Source organism: Chanodichthys erythropterus, chromosome 5 (assembly GCF_024489055.1).
Source record: "Chanodichthys erythropterus isolate Z2021 chromosome 5, ASM2448905v1, whole genome shotgun sequence".
In the NCBI taxonomy this organism is placed as follows: Eukaryota; Metazoa; Chordata; class Actinopteri; order Cypriniformes; family Xenocyprididae; genus Chanodichthys; species Chanodichthys erythropterus.
In genome coordinates, this window is record NC_090225.1 from 2,717,036 (window position 1) to 2,738,704 (window position 21,669).

A 21,669-nucleotide genomic window follows, 5' to 3' on the forward strand; every position below is an offset into this window, starting at 1 on the left:
AACACACTGTTAACATGTTTCAACATGTTACTAACATGCAATGTTAAAACATGCTAGCAATGTGCAAAAAATGTTGTTAGTAACATGTTGAAACATGTTAACAATGTACTAATTAATGCTAGCAACATGCTAAAACATGTTATCAATGTGCGAATTCATGCTAACAACATGGTAGCAATGTGCTAATAAATGCTAGAAACATGTTTGCAATTTGCTAATTCATGTTAACAAAATGTTATAACATGTTAGCACTGTGTTAATTCAAGCTAGAAACTAAATCATGTTAAAATGTTAAAACACTAACATGACTTAAATTGCAAACATGTTTCTAACATTTATTAGCACAGTGCTACCATGTTTAACATGTTGCTAACATGATTTATCACATTGTTAACGTGTTTTTACATTTTGCTAATGATTTGACATTTTGCGATCATGTTTCTAGCATTTATTAGCACATTGCTACCATGTTTTAACATGATACTAACATGAATTAACACATCACAAACATGTTTTAGCATGTTGTTAACATGTTTATGACCTCAAAATAAAATCAGCGCTGCAACTGCTACGGATTTCATGTGCTTATTTTTGGCTGTTTTGATGCATTTCTGCTGAAGAGCATTGTAAATTGGTCTTGTTTGAGAAACTGTTCTAAAAATACTGCAAGTAAATGATAAAATATACTAGAAAGTAGGATTAATCATTGCTGCAAAGTGTATAGGCAAGCCATGCATTGTTGAAGTTAACATGAAATCAAAACGCTAAACTTCCCTAATACATGATCCTGGTCTTAATGAGTCATCAGTGCATGTTCTTCCAAATAACAAAATGTTTGTCATATCAAAACACAATTAACTTTACGCAAATAATGCAATGTGTTAATATGCTGCATTGCAGAAGTAAAATGGGCTGCAAACGCCATTCACATTCATCACTCTGAATGAAGGACACAGAGTAACATCAATGCTGTGATGTGAAGTGGCCACAGCTGTTGAAAGGTCAAACGCACACAAGACATTCTCAGTAACAGTCAGATGTGCTCAACTGACCTCAAGGTCAAAGAGTGGGCCGCCGCCGCTGCGAGATCCATCCCTTGATCTCTCCGAATAAAGCAGATATGTGTGGAGCAAAGCATGTGCTTTCCAAGCAGCTTTGGAAGTGTGTGGGAGAGAGGAACAGATCTCCCTATACTTACAAGGCCATGACCCTTCAGTATGGAATCAATCGATCAAAATGCATCAAAGATGAAGAAATCCCTCGTGAAGAAGAGACACTTTAGCATGCTTGTAAAAAGAGCACTTATGGAAATAATACACCTGTAAGCGCAAACTGAATGTAATGTTCTCAGTTATTTTTTGAGCATAGACCTCAAAAAAATGTCCAACTTACACTATCATACATTTTGAAATCTTTAGAGCACAGACTTAATTTTGATCTCTTTTCAAAAACAACACTTGGCAAACTATTGCTGAAGTGAAAAAAAAAAAGTTACAGAATTGTACATTTATTGTTATGAAAAATGCACAGAAATACTATTTTCAATTTTTACATTAAACATTTTCAAAAACACATTTTACTCTAAAACAAAGAAAATCAAAGCCATAAATCTAAAAAAAGTTTTGTTCTAAATTTGAGGTTGATATCTTAAAAAAATGAGCTTTCAGTAACATTTTATTTGGCCGCAGTACCAAACGTTTCCACCAGATGAAAATTTGAGGTTGATATCTTAAAAAATGACCTTTCAGTAAGATTTTGTTTGGCTGCAGTACCAAATGTATTTACTAGATGAAATTTGTTTCCCATGCGCTCATTTTTAACCATTTAACCTTTTCAAATAATGTCCATAATTTTATTTATTTTTTATTTTTTCCCCACACATAGCAAGTGCCAAAACCTTTTATATAATTTCGATTTATATAGTTTTATATAATTCCGATGAAGCAAAAAAAATTCTAAAAAAAATAAAAAAATAAATACAATTTTCCAGTCAAAAATGACCAAAGAGCACCAGAGGGTTAACTATATATTTGTATAGTTTATATTTAGTACATATATTAGTAAATATATTACCATTGATACATTACAAGTGCACATTAAGCACACTTACCACTGAAATAATATACCTTACATTCAGTTTGCACTTAAGTATGTTTTTAAAGTTACTTAAAAGCATGTTATTTGCAATTAAATAAATTAAAAAAAATTTTTTAATTGTTTAAATTGATATTAAATGCAAGTTTCTTGACCCACTTAAGTAGGACTTAAGTACATCTTTATATGTAATTTCATAATTCTATTGCCTTTGAAATATCTACTTAAATATAAGCATATTTAAATACATTTGCAATACATGTGTGATGATGAAGTTGAAATTTTGTACATTTAAAATATATACACTACAGGTATATTATAATATCAAGTACTTTATATGTGCACTTTAGTATGTTAATCAGCACATCAAAATAAGTGTAATATTCTTTAAAGATTAATAAAACAACTCTTTAAAAGTGTACTTGAGTTAAGAAACAAGTGTTGTGAATAAAAGTGGCCTTTAATTTCATTAATGTTATATTATCTGCAAGTACCGTTTTAATATATGAAGTGCACTAAGAGCACTTTTTCACAAGGGGTTCATTCCTATTTCTGCCCTAAAACAAAAACGGATGTACGTATAACATCCTAAGAGCTGCACACACAAAAGCATCTAATTCTGAAGGTAAACATGAGGGTGTAATCCATTTTCAGTTTCAATTTGAACTGCAGCAGGCTTTTCAAGCAAGACACCTGAGATCGGCTTCAGTGCTTTAAAAGGCGACATTTTATCCTTCCTTTGGGAACAGCTTTTATGTCTTTTTATGTCTTAAAGTGCTGTCTTGATATATTTGGAATACACCCGTTTCAGCATATTCTGCCATCATGAATCAGAGAGACCGAATCAGCCCTGTGCACAAAATGCAATCACAAAATACAGCTGTTTTTCAAAAACATTGCATAATGGGTTAACGTGTATGTGTGCATCGATCAACGGCCCTACAATGGCCAGATCGCGCCGAGCAGGATTAGATGCTCTCCACACAGCGCCGCATTCATGCGCTAACAGATCGTCCATTCATGCATTCAGCAGTGTTGTGTGTCTCTCTGATCGCTCAGGCCCAACAGCAGCAATGGAGAGCTGCAATCTGACACTAGACAGTGGCTATCACATGCTCTCGTCCCTTTAAGAGGAAGAGAGACCTCATTGTTGATGCCAACTTTGTCCTTCTGCTGCTTTGAGAAGGAAAAACGACTCAAATCATGTTCCCAGAAACAAATCCAACGTTTTTGCCTTTCTGTCATCTCACACTCAGACCAGCTCATGGAAAGTTCAACAAACATTAGGAACAGACACTGAAACTAGATTTTTACGGTTTCTGAAAAAAAAAAAATGAAAATTGGGTTGTGGTGGTTGGTTTCTATGGTGTTGCTATGCAGTTTGATAGTTATTTGAGCGGATTTAGCATGTTTCTAATGCAGTTTCTTAAGCGTTGTGAGTGGTTGCTAGGGCGTTCCTATGCAGTTGCTAAATTATTCCGAGGTATTTTTTTTTTGCATGTTTCCATGTAGTTTTAAGTGTGTTGAAGGTGGTTGTCAAGGTGTTGCTATGCAGTTGCTAAGGTGTTCTGAGGGGTTTTAGAATGTTTCTATGCAGTTTCTAAAGTGTTATGAGTGGTTGCCAGGGTGTTGCTATGTGGTTGCTAACATATTCTGAGGGTTTTTAATTAATTTCTCTGTAGCTCCTAGAGTGTTGGTTGCCAGGGTGTTTCTATGCAGTTGCTAAAGTATTCTGAGGTTGTTGTTGTTGGTTTTTTTTTTTGCATGTTTCCATGTAGGTGGTTTTCAAGGCATTGCTACGCAGTTGCTAAGGTATTCTGAGGGGTTTAGCATGTTTCTGTGTACTGTAGTTCCTAGGCTGTTGTGGGTGTTTCCAAGGCATTGATATGCAGTTGCCAAGATGTTCTGAGGAGTTTTAGCATGTTTCTATGCCATTTCTAAAGTGTTGCGATTTGTTGCAGAGGTGTTGCTATGTGGTTGCTAACATATTCTGAGGGTTTTAGTTTTAGTATGTTTCTATTTAGCCCTTATGGTGCTGTGGTTGGTTGCCAGGGTGTTCCTATGCGGTTGCTAAAGTATTCTGAGGTTTTTGTTTTGTTTTGTTTTTTGCATGTTTCCATGTAGTTTCTAGTATGTTGTAGGTGGTTGTCACGGCGTTGCTATGCGGTTGCAAAGGTTTTAGCATGTTTCTATGCAGTTTCTAAAGTGTTGTGAGTTGTTGCTAGGGTGTTGCTATGGGTTTAATGTGTTTCTATGTAGCTCCTAGGGTGGCTGTCAAGGCATTGCTATGCAGTTGCTAAGGTGTTCTGAGGGGTTTAGCATGTTTCTATGTACTTTAGTTCCCAGGCTGTTGTGGGCGTTTCCAAGGCGTTTATATGTGGTTGGCAAGATGTTCTGAGGAGTTTTAGCATGTTTCTATGCCATTTCTTAAGTGTTGTGATTTGTTGCCAGGGTGTTGCTATGTGGTTGTTAACATATTCTGAGGGTTTTAGTTTTAGTATGTTTCTATTTAGCCCTTAGGGTGCTGTGGTTGGTTGCCAGGGTGTTCCTATGCGGTTGCTAAAGTATTCTGAGTTTTTGTTTTGTTTTGTTTTGTTTTTTGCATGTTTCCATGTAGTTTCTAGTATGTTGTAGGTGGTCGTCACAGTGTTGCTATGCATGTTTCTATGTAGTTTCTAAAGTGTTGTGAGTTGTTGCTAAGATGTTGGCTTCTGAGGGGGTTTAATATGTTTCTATGTAGCTCCTAGGGTGGTTGTCAAGGCATTGCTATGCAGTTGCTAAAGTATTCTGAGGTATTTTTTTCCCCACATGTTTCCATGTAGTTTAAAGTGCGTTGAAGGTGGTTGTCAAGGTGTTGCTATGCGGTAGCTAAGGTGTTCCGAGTGGTTGGCAGTGTATTGCTAAGAAATTTCTAGGGTTTTAGGATATTTTCAGCATGCTGCTATGTGGTTTCTAGGTGCTTACTTACTAGCTCAAGCCCTTAGGCCCGTTCACACCAAGGACAATAGCTATAATGACAAATATACCCATATTTTAATAATTGTTCTAACGCTATGAGAATACCGAAGTCCACACCACAACCACAATGATGACAGCACAGGACGACAATATTGTTGGAAACACTTTCAGAACAATCTTTTCCAGCGGATGAACAATAAAACTGCAGCACACTCTTATAATAAACTAAATGTTATCACCCACTGGTGTGTGTTATAGTTATGGTTCTTGGTGTGAACGGGCCTCCAGAGTCCAAGTCTCAGTTCTACTAGTAATAGTAATAGCGTTTTGTTCTCCGCCATCTCTTCCTGTCTAGCGTGTTTTCTAAACGCCTCATCATGGCCGCCACAGTGCAGGCTTCAATTCCCCTGATATATTATTTACATTTCCCCCCTCACAGCTCGTCTCAGAGAATCAGGGCATGAGGAAACAGGAGCTTAGCTTGGACCCTGGCGTTCAGCCTCAGCTCCTCTCCCTCAGCTGGGATAAAAATACAGTACGGCTGGGGCCGTGACAATGGGAAAACGGGGAGTCCCGCCCTCGCCATTAATCCCTTCTGACACGTCTCCTGAGGGCAGGGATTTGTTACAAGTCAATGCAGCACCTACAGTATGCAAAACAACATGGCCTGTCTCGGGATTTCAAAAGCAGATCACGCTATGAGACAGGAAGGCGGTTAAAAAGAAAACGAGAAAGGAGGGAGACAAAGACGAGTGTTTTTTTAACCTGTTGTTTACCTCTTCTGTTCCAAAACGTAACGACAGAAAGGAAGGGAAAAGAAAAGAAGGGTATCTCTGGGAGTTCCTGCCAAGATGTGTCAGATAAAACTGACAAGCGTTGACAGAGAACAGCGCTTGAGTTTTATTTAATCTCCTTCACTTTGAGGAGGAAGAAAAACATCTATGCCTTTAATGTTTTTGCTCAAGGCCTCGTCCCCGTGCGGAGTAGTCATTTAATCTGCTGCACTGAACTTTCAGACACTGCTATGTAATGATCTGTCGGGGTGGATAAGCGTCAACAATGCAGTGACTCGAAGGGGGTAAAATGATTTTGAGGAGCCCCTACGGTCCGATTTAAAGCGGTGAATGGCATTCCTGCAGAGCAAATCCAGGCAGGATACGTCGTGTATGCGTGCATGTGTTTACCTCAGATAGTCTTTCAACCAATCAGCATGTCATGAAGGTTTCTGAAACGCGACTCTGCATTTGCCCTGACCTTCAAAGCATGTGGCACCTAGTTGACCTGAACTGAGCAGGGCTCGTTAAAGCAGAGTTCATGCTTGTTGCTCAGTTTACAGGGGATTTCAATGCTGTAATTTCAGATGTTTTAATCTATTGAGAATTCTGAATAGGCCTATTTTCTCTAAAATTCAGAATGTTTATACTAAATGTTATGCATATTTTCCCTAAAAATCCAGTTAGAACACTAATGGAAATAAAACAAAAAAAAAATGACTGCAACTTTTTAAAAATCACACAATTCTTTTTCTCAGAAATAAACTCACAATTGCAAGTTATTTAAATTCTGAATTGTGCGATATAAATGCAATTCTGACTTTTTCTTGCAATTGCGAATTTATCTCACAATTCTGACATTTTTCTCGCAGTTGTACGTTTATATGTAGCAAATCTGACTTTTTTTCCTCACAATTGCGAATTTCTCACAATTCTGACTTTTTCCCCCCTCGCAATTGCAATTTTATATATCCAAATTCTGACTTTATTACTCACAATTGTTTACATCTAGCAAATCTGACTTTCTCGCAATTGCGAGTTTATATCTCACAATTCTGACTTTTTTCTCGCAATTGTAAATTTATCTCGCATTTTTCTCGCAGTTGTAAGTTTATATGTAGCAAATCTGACTTTTTTCCTCACAATTGCGAATTTCTCACAATTCCGACTTTTTTCCCCCTCGCAATTGCAATTTTATATATCCAAATTCTGACTTTATTACTCACAATTGTTTACATCTAGCAAATCTGACTTTCTCGCAATTGCGAGTTTATATCTCACAATTCTGACTTTTTTTTCCTCGCAATTGTGAATTTATCTCGAGTTTTTCTCGGAATTTATATGTCGCAAATCTGACTTTTCCTCACAATTGCGAATTTCTCACAATTCTGACTTTTTTTCCCCCCTCGCAATTGCAATTTTATATATCCAAATTCTGACTTTATTACTCACAATTGTTTACATCTAGCAAATCTGACTTTCTCGCAATTGCGAGTTTATATCTCACAATTCTGACTTTTTTTTCCTCGCAATTGTGAATTTATCTCGAGTTTTTCTCGGAATTTATATGTCGCAAATCTGACTTTTCCTCACAATTGCGAATTTCTCACAATTCTGACTTTTTTTCCCCCCTCGCAATTTCAATTTTATATATCCAAATTCTGACTTTATTACTCACAATTGTAAATTTATCTTGCATTTTTCTCGCAGTTGTAAGTTTATATCTAGCAAATCTGACTTTTTTCCTCACAATTGCAAATTTCTCACAATTCCGACTTTTTTCCCCCTCGCAATTGCAATTTTATATATCCAAATTCTGACTTTATTACTCACAATTGTGAGTTTACATCTAGCAAATCTGACTTTCTCACAATTGCGAGTTTATATCTCACAATTCTGACTTTTTTTCTAGCAATTGTGAATTTATAATCGCAATTCAGACTTTATGACTCGCAATTGTGAGTTTATATCTCGCAATTTGGACTTTATATCTCACAATTCTGACTATATCTTGCAATTCGGAGTTTACATGTAGCAAATCTGAGAGAAAAAGTCAGAATTGTGAGATAAAAAGCAATTGCCTTTTTTTTTTTATTCAGTGGCAGAAACAAGCTTCCATTGAACACAGAGCACAAAACAGTGAAATTCAAAGGCATTTGATCCCAACAATGAATTCCCGTGTTGGATCAGATGGCACAGCTGTTAGCACTCCAAGCACGTACAGCTCTCTTTATTTTTAGGAAGTGCCAAGGATTTTTCCCCCTCCCTGCTCTGTATTTTTTGCAACGCATGACACAGGGCTTAAGACTGCTTTGGTAATTAAAATCCCCCCTCCGCTGCCCCTGCAACACGCCGCCATTATTATTAGCACGACTGTGACTCGGTTTACATTTCCTCAGCGCCTGCTGGCATGACAGCGCTCAGCTTTTCTCCTCGGTTGCACCATGATCCGTTTCAAGCTGATAGCCCTCTCCCATCGGCACGTACCCACAGTTGGAACGAAAACACATAACAATGAGTTTCTGATTATCTGTGGTAATCTGGGGGCCTTTGTTTTGAAATGAGTGCATAAATGCTTTGTGCAAATATAGCTTATATGTGCATGCATGCAAAATTAAAATACATGCTTTACCCAATCATTGACATGGAGAGTTTAACAGTCACTCTTCAATCATTCAGTGCCTGTTTCTGCAATGCAAACACACAAAGCAGTTTTATAAATCGGAGTTGCTTCACTTGTAAAATAACGACACCTCGAAGGTCATTTGGCAGACATCTCCTGTAATCACGTCAGCCAACATGTTTTGGTGGTTAACTAGTCAACACCAGCAGGACTAGAGAGCCAGGGAGGAGGTTAACTGGGAGGCTGGAGCAACAGTGCCCCCTGTTGAAACTATGAAGCTATTGCAGACTCACATTCATACAGCACACAAACATTTTGCAGCTGGTACAATCAGCAGCTGTTTTTTTTTGTTGTTTTTTTTGGTTTGAAGTCTGTCAGATTAGTTTCAACTGAAATGGATTCCACTTAATTTCACATATTTTTCTAATTATGATTATTTCTCTGTCAGTCGCTTTACAAACAAAATATGATAAGAGATATAATTGATTACCATCCATTTTATCATACATATAATAAAGTATATATATATTTCTTATATATATATATATATATATTTTATTTCAAATTAATATATTTTATTAATTATATATACACTTATGAATTAAAATGTGTAATTTATAAATATATTTTGAATAATAATACATTTATTAAATATATACATAATATAAAAATATAAATATTAAAGTATATAAATACATATAATTTTAAATATTTTTAATATATATATATATATATATATATATATATATATATATATATATATATATATATATGAGGCATATATTTTCTTATTAATATATTTTATTAATTATATATACACATTATATTCATAAATTACATTTAATTAATAAATCTAAATAATACAATTATTAAAAATTAAATATATACATAATTTAAATATAAATAAATAACACAAATAAATAAATAAAATAAAGTATGCTTCATATTTACAATTTATGAAGAAATTATACATTTCAAAATGTTAAACATTGTATTAACTTTGATAGGCAGGCCTGTTCTATGTCTATAATAATTTATATATTAATTTTTTAATAATAAAAATGAATCAATGTTTTTTTTTTTTTATTATTTTAATAAAAACCTATTCAAAGAATACCATATAAAATATAAAACATTTACAGCATAAATATAAAACAAAAGTATTCAAAGAACACCATGGTAAAACACCAAAACGCCATGATAGTATGACAGGGACAGTGTTGTTCGTATGAAAGTGTTGCTTTAATATGTTTATTTACCAGGGAAACAGGCCGTCAGACACTTCAGCTGGACCCGACACAGACTGATGTCACATTACATTTCAATGCCAGAATTTTCTCCAGAATCATTCACACACAACAACAAATCAGCCTCACTCGCTCGCATTGCTGACGTACAAGTTACATTTATAAGACAGATTTTTCATATTTGGTGCTCTATCCCTTTAAGTCCCAAATCAAATCAGCAGCTTCCCTCTTAACACGCTTTTCCCGTCTTATAAAAGTAAGGGAGGGGAGCAGCTCTGGTATGAGTGCATGAGTTCATGGAAAATACACTGTCTGTCATTATGTTTTTATTCGACGGTTCTTGGCTCCAGTTACGTTTTCATATTGTATTTTCTCTTTTAAAGAAGTATTTTCCAGTTCCTGTCTCTTGGCAGCTCCGAGCACCAGACTACACCTTCCAAACACAGTAAAAAAAGAAAGAAAGAAACCAGCTGCAGACTTGGATAAAAATAATTAGGCCTGTATTTGTCTTCCAGCAGGGAAGCTTCCAAACGACCAAACCCTTTCCTCCACTGTGTCATTATAAGCTCTCTGGAGCTGGACTGTGTTCAGCTGAGATCACTTAGTCTCATGTGTTCAAGTCTGGTACACTTTACACTTTAGAAATGAGCATCCAGACAGTAAAAAATCATCTGACTAATGAGCATAACACCCTATGACATCACATGTTACAGTAAACTTATAGTACCAAAGAAACTATCAACATTTCAAAGACAAAACGCCTCCAACAAAAACATGACACCATTTAAACTTCAGTAATCCCATTCTTGTAAGCAAATCAGCAAATAAGAAACGACATATCGGAAAGATAACACCACCCACCAGGTACAAATATGACAACTTGATTGGTTGATGAATCTGAAGTGAAAATCCCATTCATTTTCTCCATAGGGGAATTGATTTCTGTGAGCTACAAGATTGTTGTTTGATTAACTAAGCCATCAGCCTTATTATTTTAACTTATTTTTAAATCATCATGTTCAACAGCAGAATTCCAGGTGAAAAACTACATTACCCATGATTCTGAAAAAATATCCACCTATCATAGAAGCAAATTGCGCCAAAAGAGCTCCGCCCACTACCATGGAACACTGCTATGACGTAATCTCCCTATTCTGAAACTATTTAAATATTTTATGCACAATATGCATATTTTGCAATACATATAAAATGTATTGCCTCTATAATCAAAATTTCTATACAATGCTGGTTTAAAAACAACCCAGGTTGGGTTGAAAATGGACAAACCCAGCGGTTGGGTTGAATTTTTGATCAACCTGCTGGGTAGTTTTTATTTAACTCAACTATTGTTTAGTGATCAAAAACACCAAATCAAGAATAGATCATCTATTATACCACATTACAACCCAACAAGGCAAAAGGCAGAATTTATTTAACTTTATGTAATTTTTACAAGATTGTGAGAAATTGTACAGAAATATGCAAAACCTGCGATTTAAAAGGGTTAGTTCACCAAAAATGAAAATTTCTGTCATTAATTACTCACTCTCATGTCGTTCCACACCCATAATACCTTCGTTCATCTTTAGAACACAAATTAAGATATTTTTGATGAAATCCAACAGGTAGGCCTATATGACACAATCATAGACAGCAATTTAATCACCCCTTTCAAGGTCCAGAAAGGTACTAAAGACATCGTTAAAACAGTCGACATGACTGCAGTGGTTCAACCTCAATGTTATGAAGCGACAAGAATACTTTTTGTGCGCAAAAAGTCATATAGGCCTACCTCTCAGATTTCATCAAAAATATCTTAATTTGTGTTCCGAAGATGAACGAAAGTCTTACAGGTGAGTAATTACGCCGAAATGACAGTGAGTAATTAATGACAGAAATTTCATTTTTGGATGAACTAACCCTGACCCTTTAATATAGGCTAATCCCTGGAGTGTATTTCTAGTTTGTTTGTTACTACAGGCTTTAAAACAAAGAACTGATGCCACTAACCTGGTAAACTTTGGCAAATCCAGTAATTATATCCTCTATACGCGCTTATTGTATCATCCGAGTAAACACGATTTTGTTGCTCGATAATATTAATCACCTGCTGATCAAATCCAAGCATATGTAGATTCATTATACTTTACTATTTGAGCGTTTTACAATACCACGTGCAGCGCACCGGACTCAAGCCTGATTTATACCAAAGAGCGCTAGTTCGCTTGGGGGCGCGCGGCAAAAGTGAAGTCATCGTGGCTTCAGCGAAAGTGTGCGTTGAGTACGCACTGTCACAGCCGTCTCGCGAGCCGCGACAAATGGGGGCTCGTCCGGGATACTTTTGAAACTTCCTGTTGTTTTTCGACATGGAAGCGCTTTGTTTTTGTTTGCGTTTAGTTATTTTGTAAGGAAATTCGCCATGTTCATTAACCGAATGTAAAACCGGAAGAGCAATTGTTTGTATAGCGCTATTGTTTGGGATGTTTTATGCATCATTTAAAGGATTAGTTCACTTTCAAATGAATTTTCGTGATAATTTACTCAACTCCATGTCATCCAAGATGTTCATGTCTTTCTTTCTTCAGTCAAAAAGAAATGGGTTTTTTGAAAAAGGTTTTTGTTGAAAACATTCTAGGATTTTTCTCCATATAGTGGACTTCACTGGGATTCAACGGGTTGAAGGTCCAAATGTCAGTTTCAGTGCAGCTTCAAAGAGCTCTACATGATCCCAGACGAGGAATAAGAGTCTAATCTAGAGAAACCATTGGCCATTTTCGAAAAAAAAAAAAAAAAAAAAATACAACTTTATAAGATTTAATAAACACAAATGATCACCTTGCATGTGCTTCTGCTTTCCGTATTCTTCAAAACACTTTACGCCATATGTCCTACGCATTCCCTATTCTACTTACGGGAAAAAATAAACTGGCACCGCGTTCATTCCGTAAGTAGAATAGGGAAGGCGTAGGACATATGGCGTTAGTGTTTTGAAGAATACGGAAAAATATGTGTTTATATGTGTTTATAAAGCATAATACAGTTGTATTTTGTTCGAAAATGAGCGATGGTTTCTCTAGGTAAGACTCTTATTCCTCGTCTGGTATCATTTAAAGCCCTTTGAAGCTGCACTGAAACTGACATTTGGACCTTCAACCTTTTGGTGCCCATTGAAGTCCACTATAAGGAGAATAATCCTGGAATGTTTTAATCCAAAACCTTAATTTCTTTTCGACTGAAGAAAGAAAGACAAACATCTTGGATGACATGGGGGTGAGTAAATCATCAGGAAAATTTTATTTGAAAGTGGACTAATCATTTAATAAGGAGACAACACATTGGATGATGGTCAGAAAGGAACCAAACGAAAACGACAACAAAAGGGGTTTTAGAAACATGGTGCTCAAGCTAAAATAAGTTAGGCTACTGAAAAAGTAAGTAATAGTAATAATAATCACATAGAACAATGAAACTTTTTAATTTAGCCACGTTAAACACGGTTTTCATGGTAGGGCAAAGTACAAATTCAAAATGGTTTTGATGTTTGAGCGCTTAAGCTTTTGAAATTCTAATACCTAATATATGATGATGACTAAAATCGGGGAAAAAAGCCAGTTTTTCAGAGACTCTTTTGTGGTTTTACAAAGCTCACTCTGTGTCCAGTAAATAGCCTATGTAGGCTGACCCAGTTACAAACATCACTTGTGGCATATGCTTACATCACTCATTTGGGACAGAGCCAATGAGTCATTTGTACACACAAACAAGCCTCATTTCTTAAACGCCAATTATGCAAGTGAACAATCACAGTGATGATACAGTACAGACGAATCCGTTTAATCATGCATCAGTCTGAAGGTCCATTCCCTTGACTCAGAGTTCTTCCTGCATGTTTGGAGATTTCAGTCATTCCCACATGCACTTAATCTCCTTGCTTGGTTCCCTGTATTGATAATGGTATTAATAATGATTTTACGTTTGATGTTGAATGAGTGTGATAAATGCTCACTAAATAGTCAGTCTTCTTCCAGCAGAGCTGCAGCCACTGGCAGTCTCCATTTATAAATCTCACGACCACGTAATTCCTGGAAAATCTGAGCTGAGTTGGATGGAAAGGGCAGAAGGTGGATTTATTTCCAGCGAACAGTTCAGTTATCCACGAGTGCCAGATTCCACGTTGTAGTAATGGCGGTTTTAAACCAAAAACACATAGATCAGCTCACTGAAAACACAAACTCCAGCCCATCATAACTTCCACCGGAGCTGCGCTTCTCACCACAGACATTGTGTCAGATTTATCTTCAGTATTCCAGCTGGGAATTAAAGGATTAGTTCACTTTCAAATTAAAATTTCCTGATAATTTACTCACCCCCATGTCATCCAAGATGTTTATATCTTTCTTTCTTCAGTCGAAAAGAAATGAAGGTTTTTGAGGAAAACATTCCAGGATTTTTCTCCATATAGTGGACTTCAATGGACTCCAAATGGTTGAAGTTCAAAATTACAGTTTCAGTGCAGCTTCAAAGCGTTCTGCATGATCCCAGACGAGGAATAAGAGTCTTATCTAGAGAAACCATCGCTCATTTTCTAAAATAAATAAATAAATAAATAAAAGTTTATACATTTTAAAAAATTCAGTCAAAAAGTTGTTAAGCACTTGTCTTGAACTAGCTCTCTTCTTCTCTATTAGAATTCCAGCAGTGTAGACACTGTTAAGTGTATTACTGCCCTCCTCAGGTCAAAGTTTGAACTCATTGTTATATATTTGCACTAGCATATTGTATATGACAATTTAGTTCAAACTTTGACCTGAGGAGGGCAGTAATACACTTAGCAGTGTCTACACTGCTGGAATTCTAACAGAGAAGAAGAAGAGAGCTAGTTCAAGATGAGCGTTTATGGTTAAAAGTATATACATATATATACATATATACAGTCCATTGAAGTCCACTATATGGAGAAAAATACAGGAACGTTTTCATCAAAAACCTTAACTTCTTTTTGACTGAAGAAAGGGTGAGGGTGAGTAAATTATCAGGAAATTTTAATTTGAAAGTGAACTAATCCTTTAACATACCCAACCAATTATGCTTAGAGTAAACCACACAAGACGTTTAAGATAATCTAGTTTACAGTGAGAGAGAATCTACCACATTTCTATTGTATAATTTTCAAAGCAACTGCATGCATTTAAAAGTTAAAACCTGTTTGCAACTGTGTTTTTTCACATTCATGATATTAATTTTTAATTGCTATAGTGTTTTTTCACTGCACTTTTAATCCAAACTGGTATAAGAAAGTCAAACACCTAGTAAAACAACAGTCAAATAGCAAATAACTGAAATAGGAGTCTAACGCATTGCATTGTGGGATACTGCATGCCGTTTTATACTGCAACAGTTTTTTTGTTTATCTGGGTATTCATAAAAAAACATTTGCAAACTATGCACATAATGCAGAAATTGCATTATAATATGCCGTGACAAACAGAGCCAGTGTTGACCAATATGTTAAAGGTACACGATGTTACTTTTGGCCAAAATCCCTTTCAAGGAAAATCTGTTTACTCGGCGGCCATATTTGCAACTCCGGACAGCGATTTCGGGCATTTCAAGATCTATTTGAATGGGGGAATCCTGAAATCTCAAAAACTGCTTGGCGAACTCACATTTAAATAACATATTTCAGATCAGCAACAAAATCTGAGATGAACTGACCCATACATGTTGTAAACAACATACATGCGCCCGCCGTCATACGGTTTACATTCAGTTCATTACAATCAAAGAGCTTAGAACCCAAAAGGCGACACTTTGATACTTTTTGGGTAACAGCCACTAGATGCCGCTCCGGTAGCGCGGCCGCCATTATGGGGTGAAAATACTAACTGGACCATTGAATCCTTCACATCCCAAAATCGGCGAAATTCACTGCCAAATCAGAAGCATAAGTTTTTTTTAAGTTAAGTCATCAGTAAATTGTATGATCCTACAGTAAATGTTGTATTGTCTATATATGTTTTATTTTACCAGTTGTGAAATCCAACCATTCATCCATCTGAGGTCACGTAGTATTGAGTATTTCCATTTTATGCAACTTTACACATTTATTAATAGTAAATTAATAATTAATACATTTAAGATCATCATGTTTGCAGCGAACAGATCTAGTGGAGTAATAGTAATAATATCTAGGTCTGAATTGAAATATTGTACGTTTTAATGGATCACGCTACAAACATAATGATCTTATAATACATGATGCATTGCTCCATCTGTTATCGCATAATTCACACTTTTAACGGACATTAGACAACACTGCAAAATCAAGCTATTTTTCTGATGCATGTCCTTAATTTAATTTCATATGTTGGTAATAATTCAGTGTTTAGCCTTTTAAAGAATTTTAACCCAAACTGACTGGGTTTCTAGAGAGCAGAGGTTTGTGAAAAAAGTGGAAGACTTAAACACAAAGTGTTTTGTTCTGTTCAAAGTGTATTTTATTCTGTTGTCATCATTCAGGTTGGATTTCAGCTTTAATGTACGTTTTTTTTTTTTTTTTTTTTTTTAACAAAGCAGCTGATATTGCTATAGAAACTAGTGGACTGCGACTCGCTTTCACCCCAGAATGTCGCAAACGCAGGGCTGCTGCTGGGCGCCGGTGTTCCAATGGAACGTTCTATAGAGTGTCGCTTCCTGTTAGTGGATATTCTTTTATACTAGTGTTTGTTTTGGCCCTCTAGCGGTTAAAAAACAACACTGGATGCATTTTGCGGGATAACATTTTGGTTGTGCATCGGCTCTGATTGAGTGCGGATGAAAATGACCAATAAACTTAATGAACTCATTTATCTGTTCAATAAAACACCTTACCTGTTGAGTACTAAAACATCTCAGCGTCGCTTATTCAACATTTAAAATCCATCAGTTCTCGCCATCTCCGAAAAGCTAAACCAGTGTTAATTCTGGGTTTATTATGAGCTTTCTTCGTGTCAGCTGTTCGGCGTTTAGTTTGAAACGGGTGATGTTGGAGATTTAGCGGCTTAATATCAGCCTTTCTTGCTCGTTATGACAACGCAGCCGGAGCAACTTTCCTCCATTTATGGATATGACGACACGCAAAGGCGACTGACGTATGTGCGCAAATTCCCGCGAAAACCAACCCGACAGGTCTAACATATAAACGCTATTAATAGGCTTAACGTGGTTAATCAGGGTAAGACAAAAACACGTATTTGGAAGAAATATTTATTTGACTAATTTAAAAATTAATTTTTAACAACAACAAGAAAAGTTATACTGTCTTTGCCTATTAAACCAAAATAAATGTTTTAAAAATCCTCCCATGTCTCTTCAATTCCCCTCAAGTAAAGTTTAGATGATATTGCACTGCCTCCTAGAGGAAGAGCACTGCATACTGAACCAATCAGCAGCATTGGACTGAAATGTGCATCAGAAACACAGCAAACACACATAATTAACGTGAAGTGAAAAGACATTCTTGATTAAATTATTTAATGAATACAAATAAGAATCTATTATTTAAAGTTCAATGCATAGAAATTACAAATATGCCAAAAAACACAACATTCATCAACAAAAACATCCGATTAACATTGCAAATCAATTCATCCTTAATGTATGATAAAGAAATATCTAAAAAAATGACACAAGTGCTTATGAACTTAGCTTTTAATTACAATAGTATATTCTTAACTCGACGTTTTCATTTGCATTCAAACACGTGATTACGTTAGATCATGTTTAGAATAAAAATACATCCATTTTATATGAACAATGTCAAAGCAAACACCAGGAACACAGTGAGTGCAGTGGTCAGGACAAATGTGCAGCAGGAAAAAAACCAAAAGATGAAGGTCCGTTGCTGGTTCGTCACACCGAAAGGAATGTCACGTTTCACTCGACATCATCTTCCTCCAGACTCTGAGAACTTACTATCCGCTGTGAAAAGGTTAAAACAAGGTCAGCTCTACTCACACATGTGTTGCATTATGTCAGTGACAGATATCTCAATGTTCAAGAGGTGAAATAGCCAGAAGTCACTGCACAGACATTTAGCTTTGGATAGTTCTTGGTTTTTCTCTCGCATTCTTTCTTGTCCCAAAAAGCGACAGGCAGCTTGTGGGGGGTTTTTAAAGAATGCACAGGACGGCACACCTGAGTGCAGAGACGTGTCGCGCTCACCTGACTGATCGATGGTAGTTTGGTGAGCAGCATCTGGAAGACAGGTGGCGGTAACGTCTGCTGCAGCACCTGCAGGAGCTGCTGTGGTTGGCCGCACACAGCGATGGCGTTGGTCAGGTGATCCACACCCTTTTCGTAGTCTCCTGAGGAAAACATTTGGGCATTTAGCACTTCATGGCAGGCAATGCATTTGGAAACCCAGCACAGATAATACTGAGGCGGACGCCCCACCCTGAGCCAGCAGCTCCTCGCCCAGCTGAATCTCATCCAGGAAAAACTTCTGCACGGCTGCGGCATCTTTAAGATCTGGCAGCTGAAAGATAAAGATGGACAATCTCATGCATATGACCAAACTTTCACCTTCATAAAGCGCTTTCAGACTGGGGTCTGAGACTCTGAGGGTTTAATCAAATTAAATTTAATCAATTTAATTTGATTAAATACATAATAAAGAAGATTAAATGAAAAAAAAAAAAAAAAAAAAAAGATAAATTAAAATAAAAACGAAATACCTATAATAAAATAAGATCCAACTACAACATTTGAATAAATGCATAAAAAAAAGATTAAGTGGAAAAAAAATTAATTGAATAAAAATATTTAAAAAATTATACATTAAGATAAAAATTAAATACATAATACATATAAATAAAACACATCTACAAAATTTGATTAATAAAAAATACTGAAAAAAAAAAAATTAATCTAAATTAGATTACAATAAATAAATACTGTTAAAATAAAAACCTAAAATAATCAAATGATTTAAATAATAAATAACATGCATACATTATTATAGTATAGGGGGTCCATGGAAAAATGTAGAGAGAAAATAATAAATTAAGACCCAACTACAAAATTTGAAAAAAAAAAAAATAAATAAATAAAAATAGATGAATTGAATTTATTGAAAATAAATTAGTTTATATATATTAAAATAAAAATCAAATAAAGTAATTGATTTTAAAAAAATTAAGAGTGATTTGAATAAATTAATAAATAAGATCTAACTAAATTGGATTATAATAAACAAGACTACAGAATAACAATACAATACAATAATAAAAAATGTTTACAGTAGTTTACAATAAATAAAGACGGTTGAAACAGAAACCTAAACTATATATAACTAGTTATAAAAGAAATATTGTAACAAACTTATTTTAAATAATATTTTTTCACCATATAAATTGGGGTCTTTATACATGATAATATATAGTTTTAAATGTTTTTTAAATGTTAGTCTTTTAAAATGTTAGGATGGGGTCCCTCGCACAAGGATGATCATATTTTGGGGTTCCAGGCTTTTAAAAAACGACTGAAAACTCCTGCTCTAGAGGAAAGACAGGATTAACCCTCATAAACATCTAAATGAGATCAGATGTTTGACTCACTTGAGCAAGTCCAGATTTATCTTGAGCGGTTCTTTGCTTCTTCCTCCCTAAAAAAAAGAAAACAGCACATTAAACCACAGATTTTTACATATAACTGTATTAAGTAGTATTCAGTATATAATATAATCATTATACGACTCTTCCTCATCTGTAACTACACTTATAAAGGCGATATTTAAACTCGGTAACGCCATTCGGACAGCATGGAATCACTTTATGACTCACAGGTGAAGCGTTCAAAGGAACCGACTCAATGAATCATTAGTAAGTGCATCACATCGGGGGTCAAAAGTAATAAGTCTATTATCTAAACGTGCCTGACCTGCTATTTATGATCAAGACATGATACTATAATCTAAACGCCAGCTTACTGCATAAAAAGCTAAACTAACCAGTTTTACGTAAACAGCGTTCTAGTGTTAATCTCTGCGATCTCGTGACTCACGTTCCCGCAGTTTGGTTTTGAAGTTCGGATCGCTGCGTCGTTTTCTGTCGAAATAGATACAGTACCCGATGAAGAGCGCGCCGCAGACGCCTGCTGCTATCGCGCTCGGTTTGCCGCCTATCATCGCGGCGCCGTTAACGGAGATCTTCTGCTGCTTCTGCTCCTGGCGCACGTGCTCGCTAAGAGCGGCGGAAGGACCCCTCTGAGTGACGAAATCACTGTGGAGGTGTTCGCTGCAGACGCCTGAAAGATTAATATGCACTTTGTGGCTTCGTTGTTTGTTTAATTTACTTAATTTACTTTACTATACTTTTTACCTGACTTAAAATTCATAAATGCAAGTGTACTAATAAAAAAAAGCATAGTGTTTATTTCTATTCCCTTATTCGGATTTTAGTATATTGTTTGTACAGTTTGTTAAATATTTGCATTTGAACGAAAGTGCGTATATCTGAATTTAAAAAAAAAAATCATTAACCACAGTGACTTAACGTTTACTTACAAAAATCATATATGAATGAATGATATGAACGCTATAAATGATCCGCTATGGAATTCCTTAGAGCATTATTTGTGAAACATTTGTATCTTTTGTATAATTTTGGAAATAAAAAAAAAATAAAAAAATAGCATACTAGCTGGGACTCGTTTTTAATGTAAACAGTATATGAATGATGAACGGCTGCATGTTCGAATTTCCCGCGGAAACCTACCAGTACCACTCTTATTATAAAACATTATTACAAGATTATGTTGTGAATCTGGCTAAGTTAAGGAGATAGTTTTGAACACTGATTGGTTGTGTGTATACTTGCGCAAAAAATTGATTTTGGATCATTTTTAACCCAAAAAAACGGACCGCAGCTTTAAAGGGTTAGTTCATCCAAAAATTAAATTTCTGTCATTAATTACTCACCCTAATGTCGTTCTACACCCGTAAGACCTTTGTTCATCATCACAACACAAATTAAAAGGATAGTTCACCCAAAAATGAAAATTATCCCATCAAGCCATCCTAGGTTTATATGACTATCTTCTTTCAGACGAACACAATCAGATATATATTTAAAAATATTCTTAGTCCTCATGTTTATAATGGTTTGATAATGGTAGCCCACATTCTGAAGACAGAAAAAAATGAATCGATCCATCATTAATATAATCCATACGGCTCCAGGGGGTTAATAAAGGCCTTTTGAAGCGAAGGGATGTGTTATTGTAAGAAAAATAACCATATATAAAACTTTATAAATTCAAATATACGAGCTTCCGGCAGACGACTGTACGCATATTGCGCATGTCAATTTGGGCAGAAGAGCAACCTCTGACCTGAACGCAATGACGCACATGGAGGCGAAGAGGAGAGAGCAAAACGAAACACCGGTCACAAATTAGAAGTCTAAAACGAGAATTTTTTAAAGAGAAATGTCGGAGGATTACGATATAAGAGAAGAGGAGCTTGAGTTTGTTGCCCAGCTGTATTTGTTTGAACCGTGAGAGGCTCAAAGAGCTTAGAGCCCAAGAGGCGACACTAGATGGCGCTCCGGTAGCGCAGCCGCCATTATGGGGTGAAAATACTAACTGGACCATTGATACCCTTCACATCTTACGCTCCCAAAATCGGCGAATTTCACTAATCAGAAGCGCAATAGAAGAGTTTTTTAAATTAAGTCATCAGTAAATTTTATGATAAATGTAATTTATGTACAGTAAATGTATTGTCTATATATGTTTTATTTTACCAGTTGTGGAATCCAACCATTCATCCACCTGAGGTAACGTAGAGCCTACTTTGAGTATTTCCATTTTATGCAACTTATTAATAGTAAATTAATAATTAATACATTTAAGATCATCATGTTTGCAGTAAACAATATATTTCAGACCTAGTGGAGTAATAATAATAATATCTAGGTCTGAATTGAAATATATA

At 35.6% G+C, this 21,669-nt stretch overlaps 1 protein-coding gene and 1 non-coding gene across 2 annotated transcripts; both read right to left on the reverse strand.

The window, feature by feature from the left end:
• Positions 1-17,190: 17,190 nt before the first annotated feature.
• tomm20a (translocase of outer mitochondrial membrane 20) lies at positions 17,191-19,953 on the reverse strand. Its single transcript, XM_067385064.1, has 5 exons — positions 19,737-19,953; positions 19,292-19,338; positions 18,129-18,210; positions 17,898-18,040; positions 17,191-17,654 (listed from the first exon to the last, which is right to left on the reverse strand). The coding sequence occupies exons 1-5, from the start codon at positions 19,858-19,860 to the stop codon at positions 17,610-17,612; spliced, it is 441 nt and encodes a 146-aa protein (XP_067241165.1). The 5' UTR covers positions 19,861-19,953; the 3' UTR covers positions 17,191-17,609.
• On the reverse strand, positions 17,724-17,858 carry LOC137020890 (small nucleolar RNA SNORA14). Its single transcript, XR_010895261.1, has one exon. It is a non-coding gene; the product is annotated as a small nucleolar RNA SNORA14 (small nucleolar RNA).
• Positions 19,954-21,669: the final 1,716 nt, after the last annotated feature.

Excerpts from the sequence above, each read along its gene's own strand:
- tomm20a (XM_067385064.1), bottom strand. The coding sequence starts at position 19,860 with ATGATAGGCGGCAAACCGAGCGCGATAGCAGCAGGCGTCTGCGGCGCG. Across the intron at positions 18,211-19,291 it reads ATAAATCTGGACTTGCTCAA|CTGCCAGATCTTAAAGATGC; the intron begins GTGAGTCAAACA and ends TTTATCTTTCAG. Across the intron at positions 17,655-17,897 it reads AACTACCATCGATCAGTCAG|CGGATAGTAAGTTCTCAGAG; the intron begins GTGAGCGCGACA and ends ACCTTTTCACAG.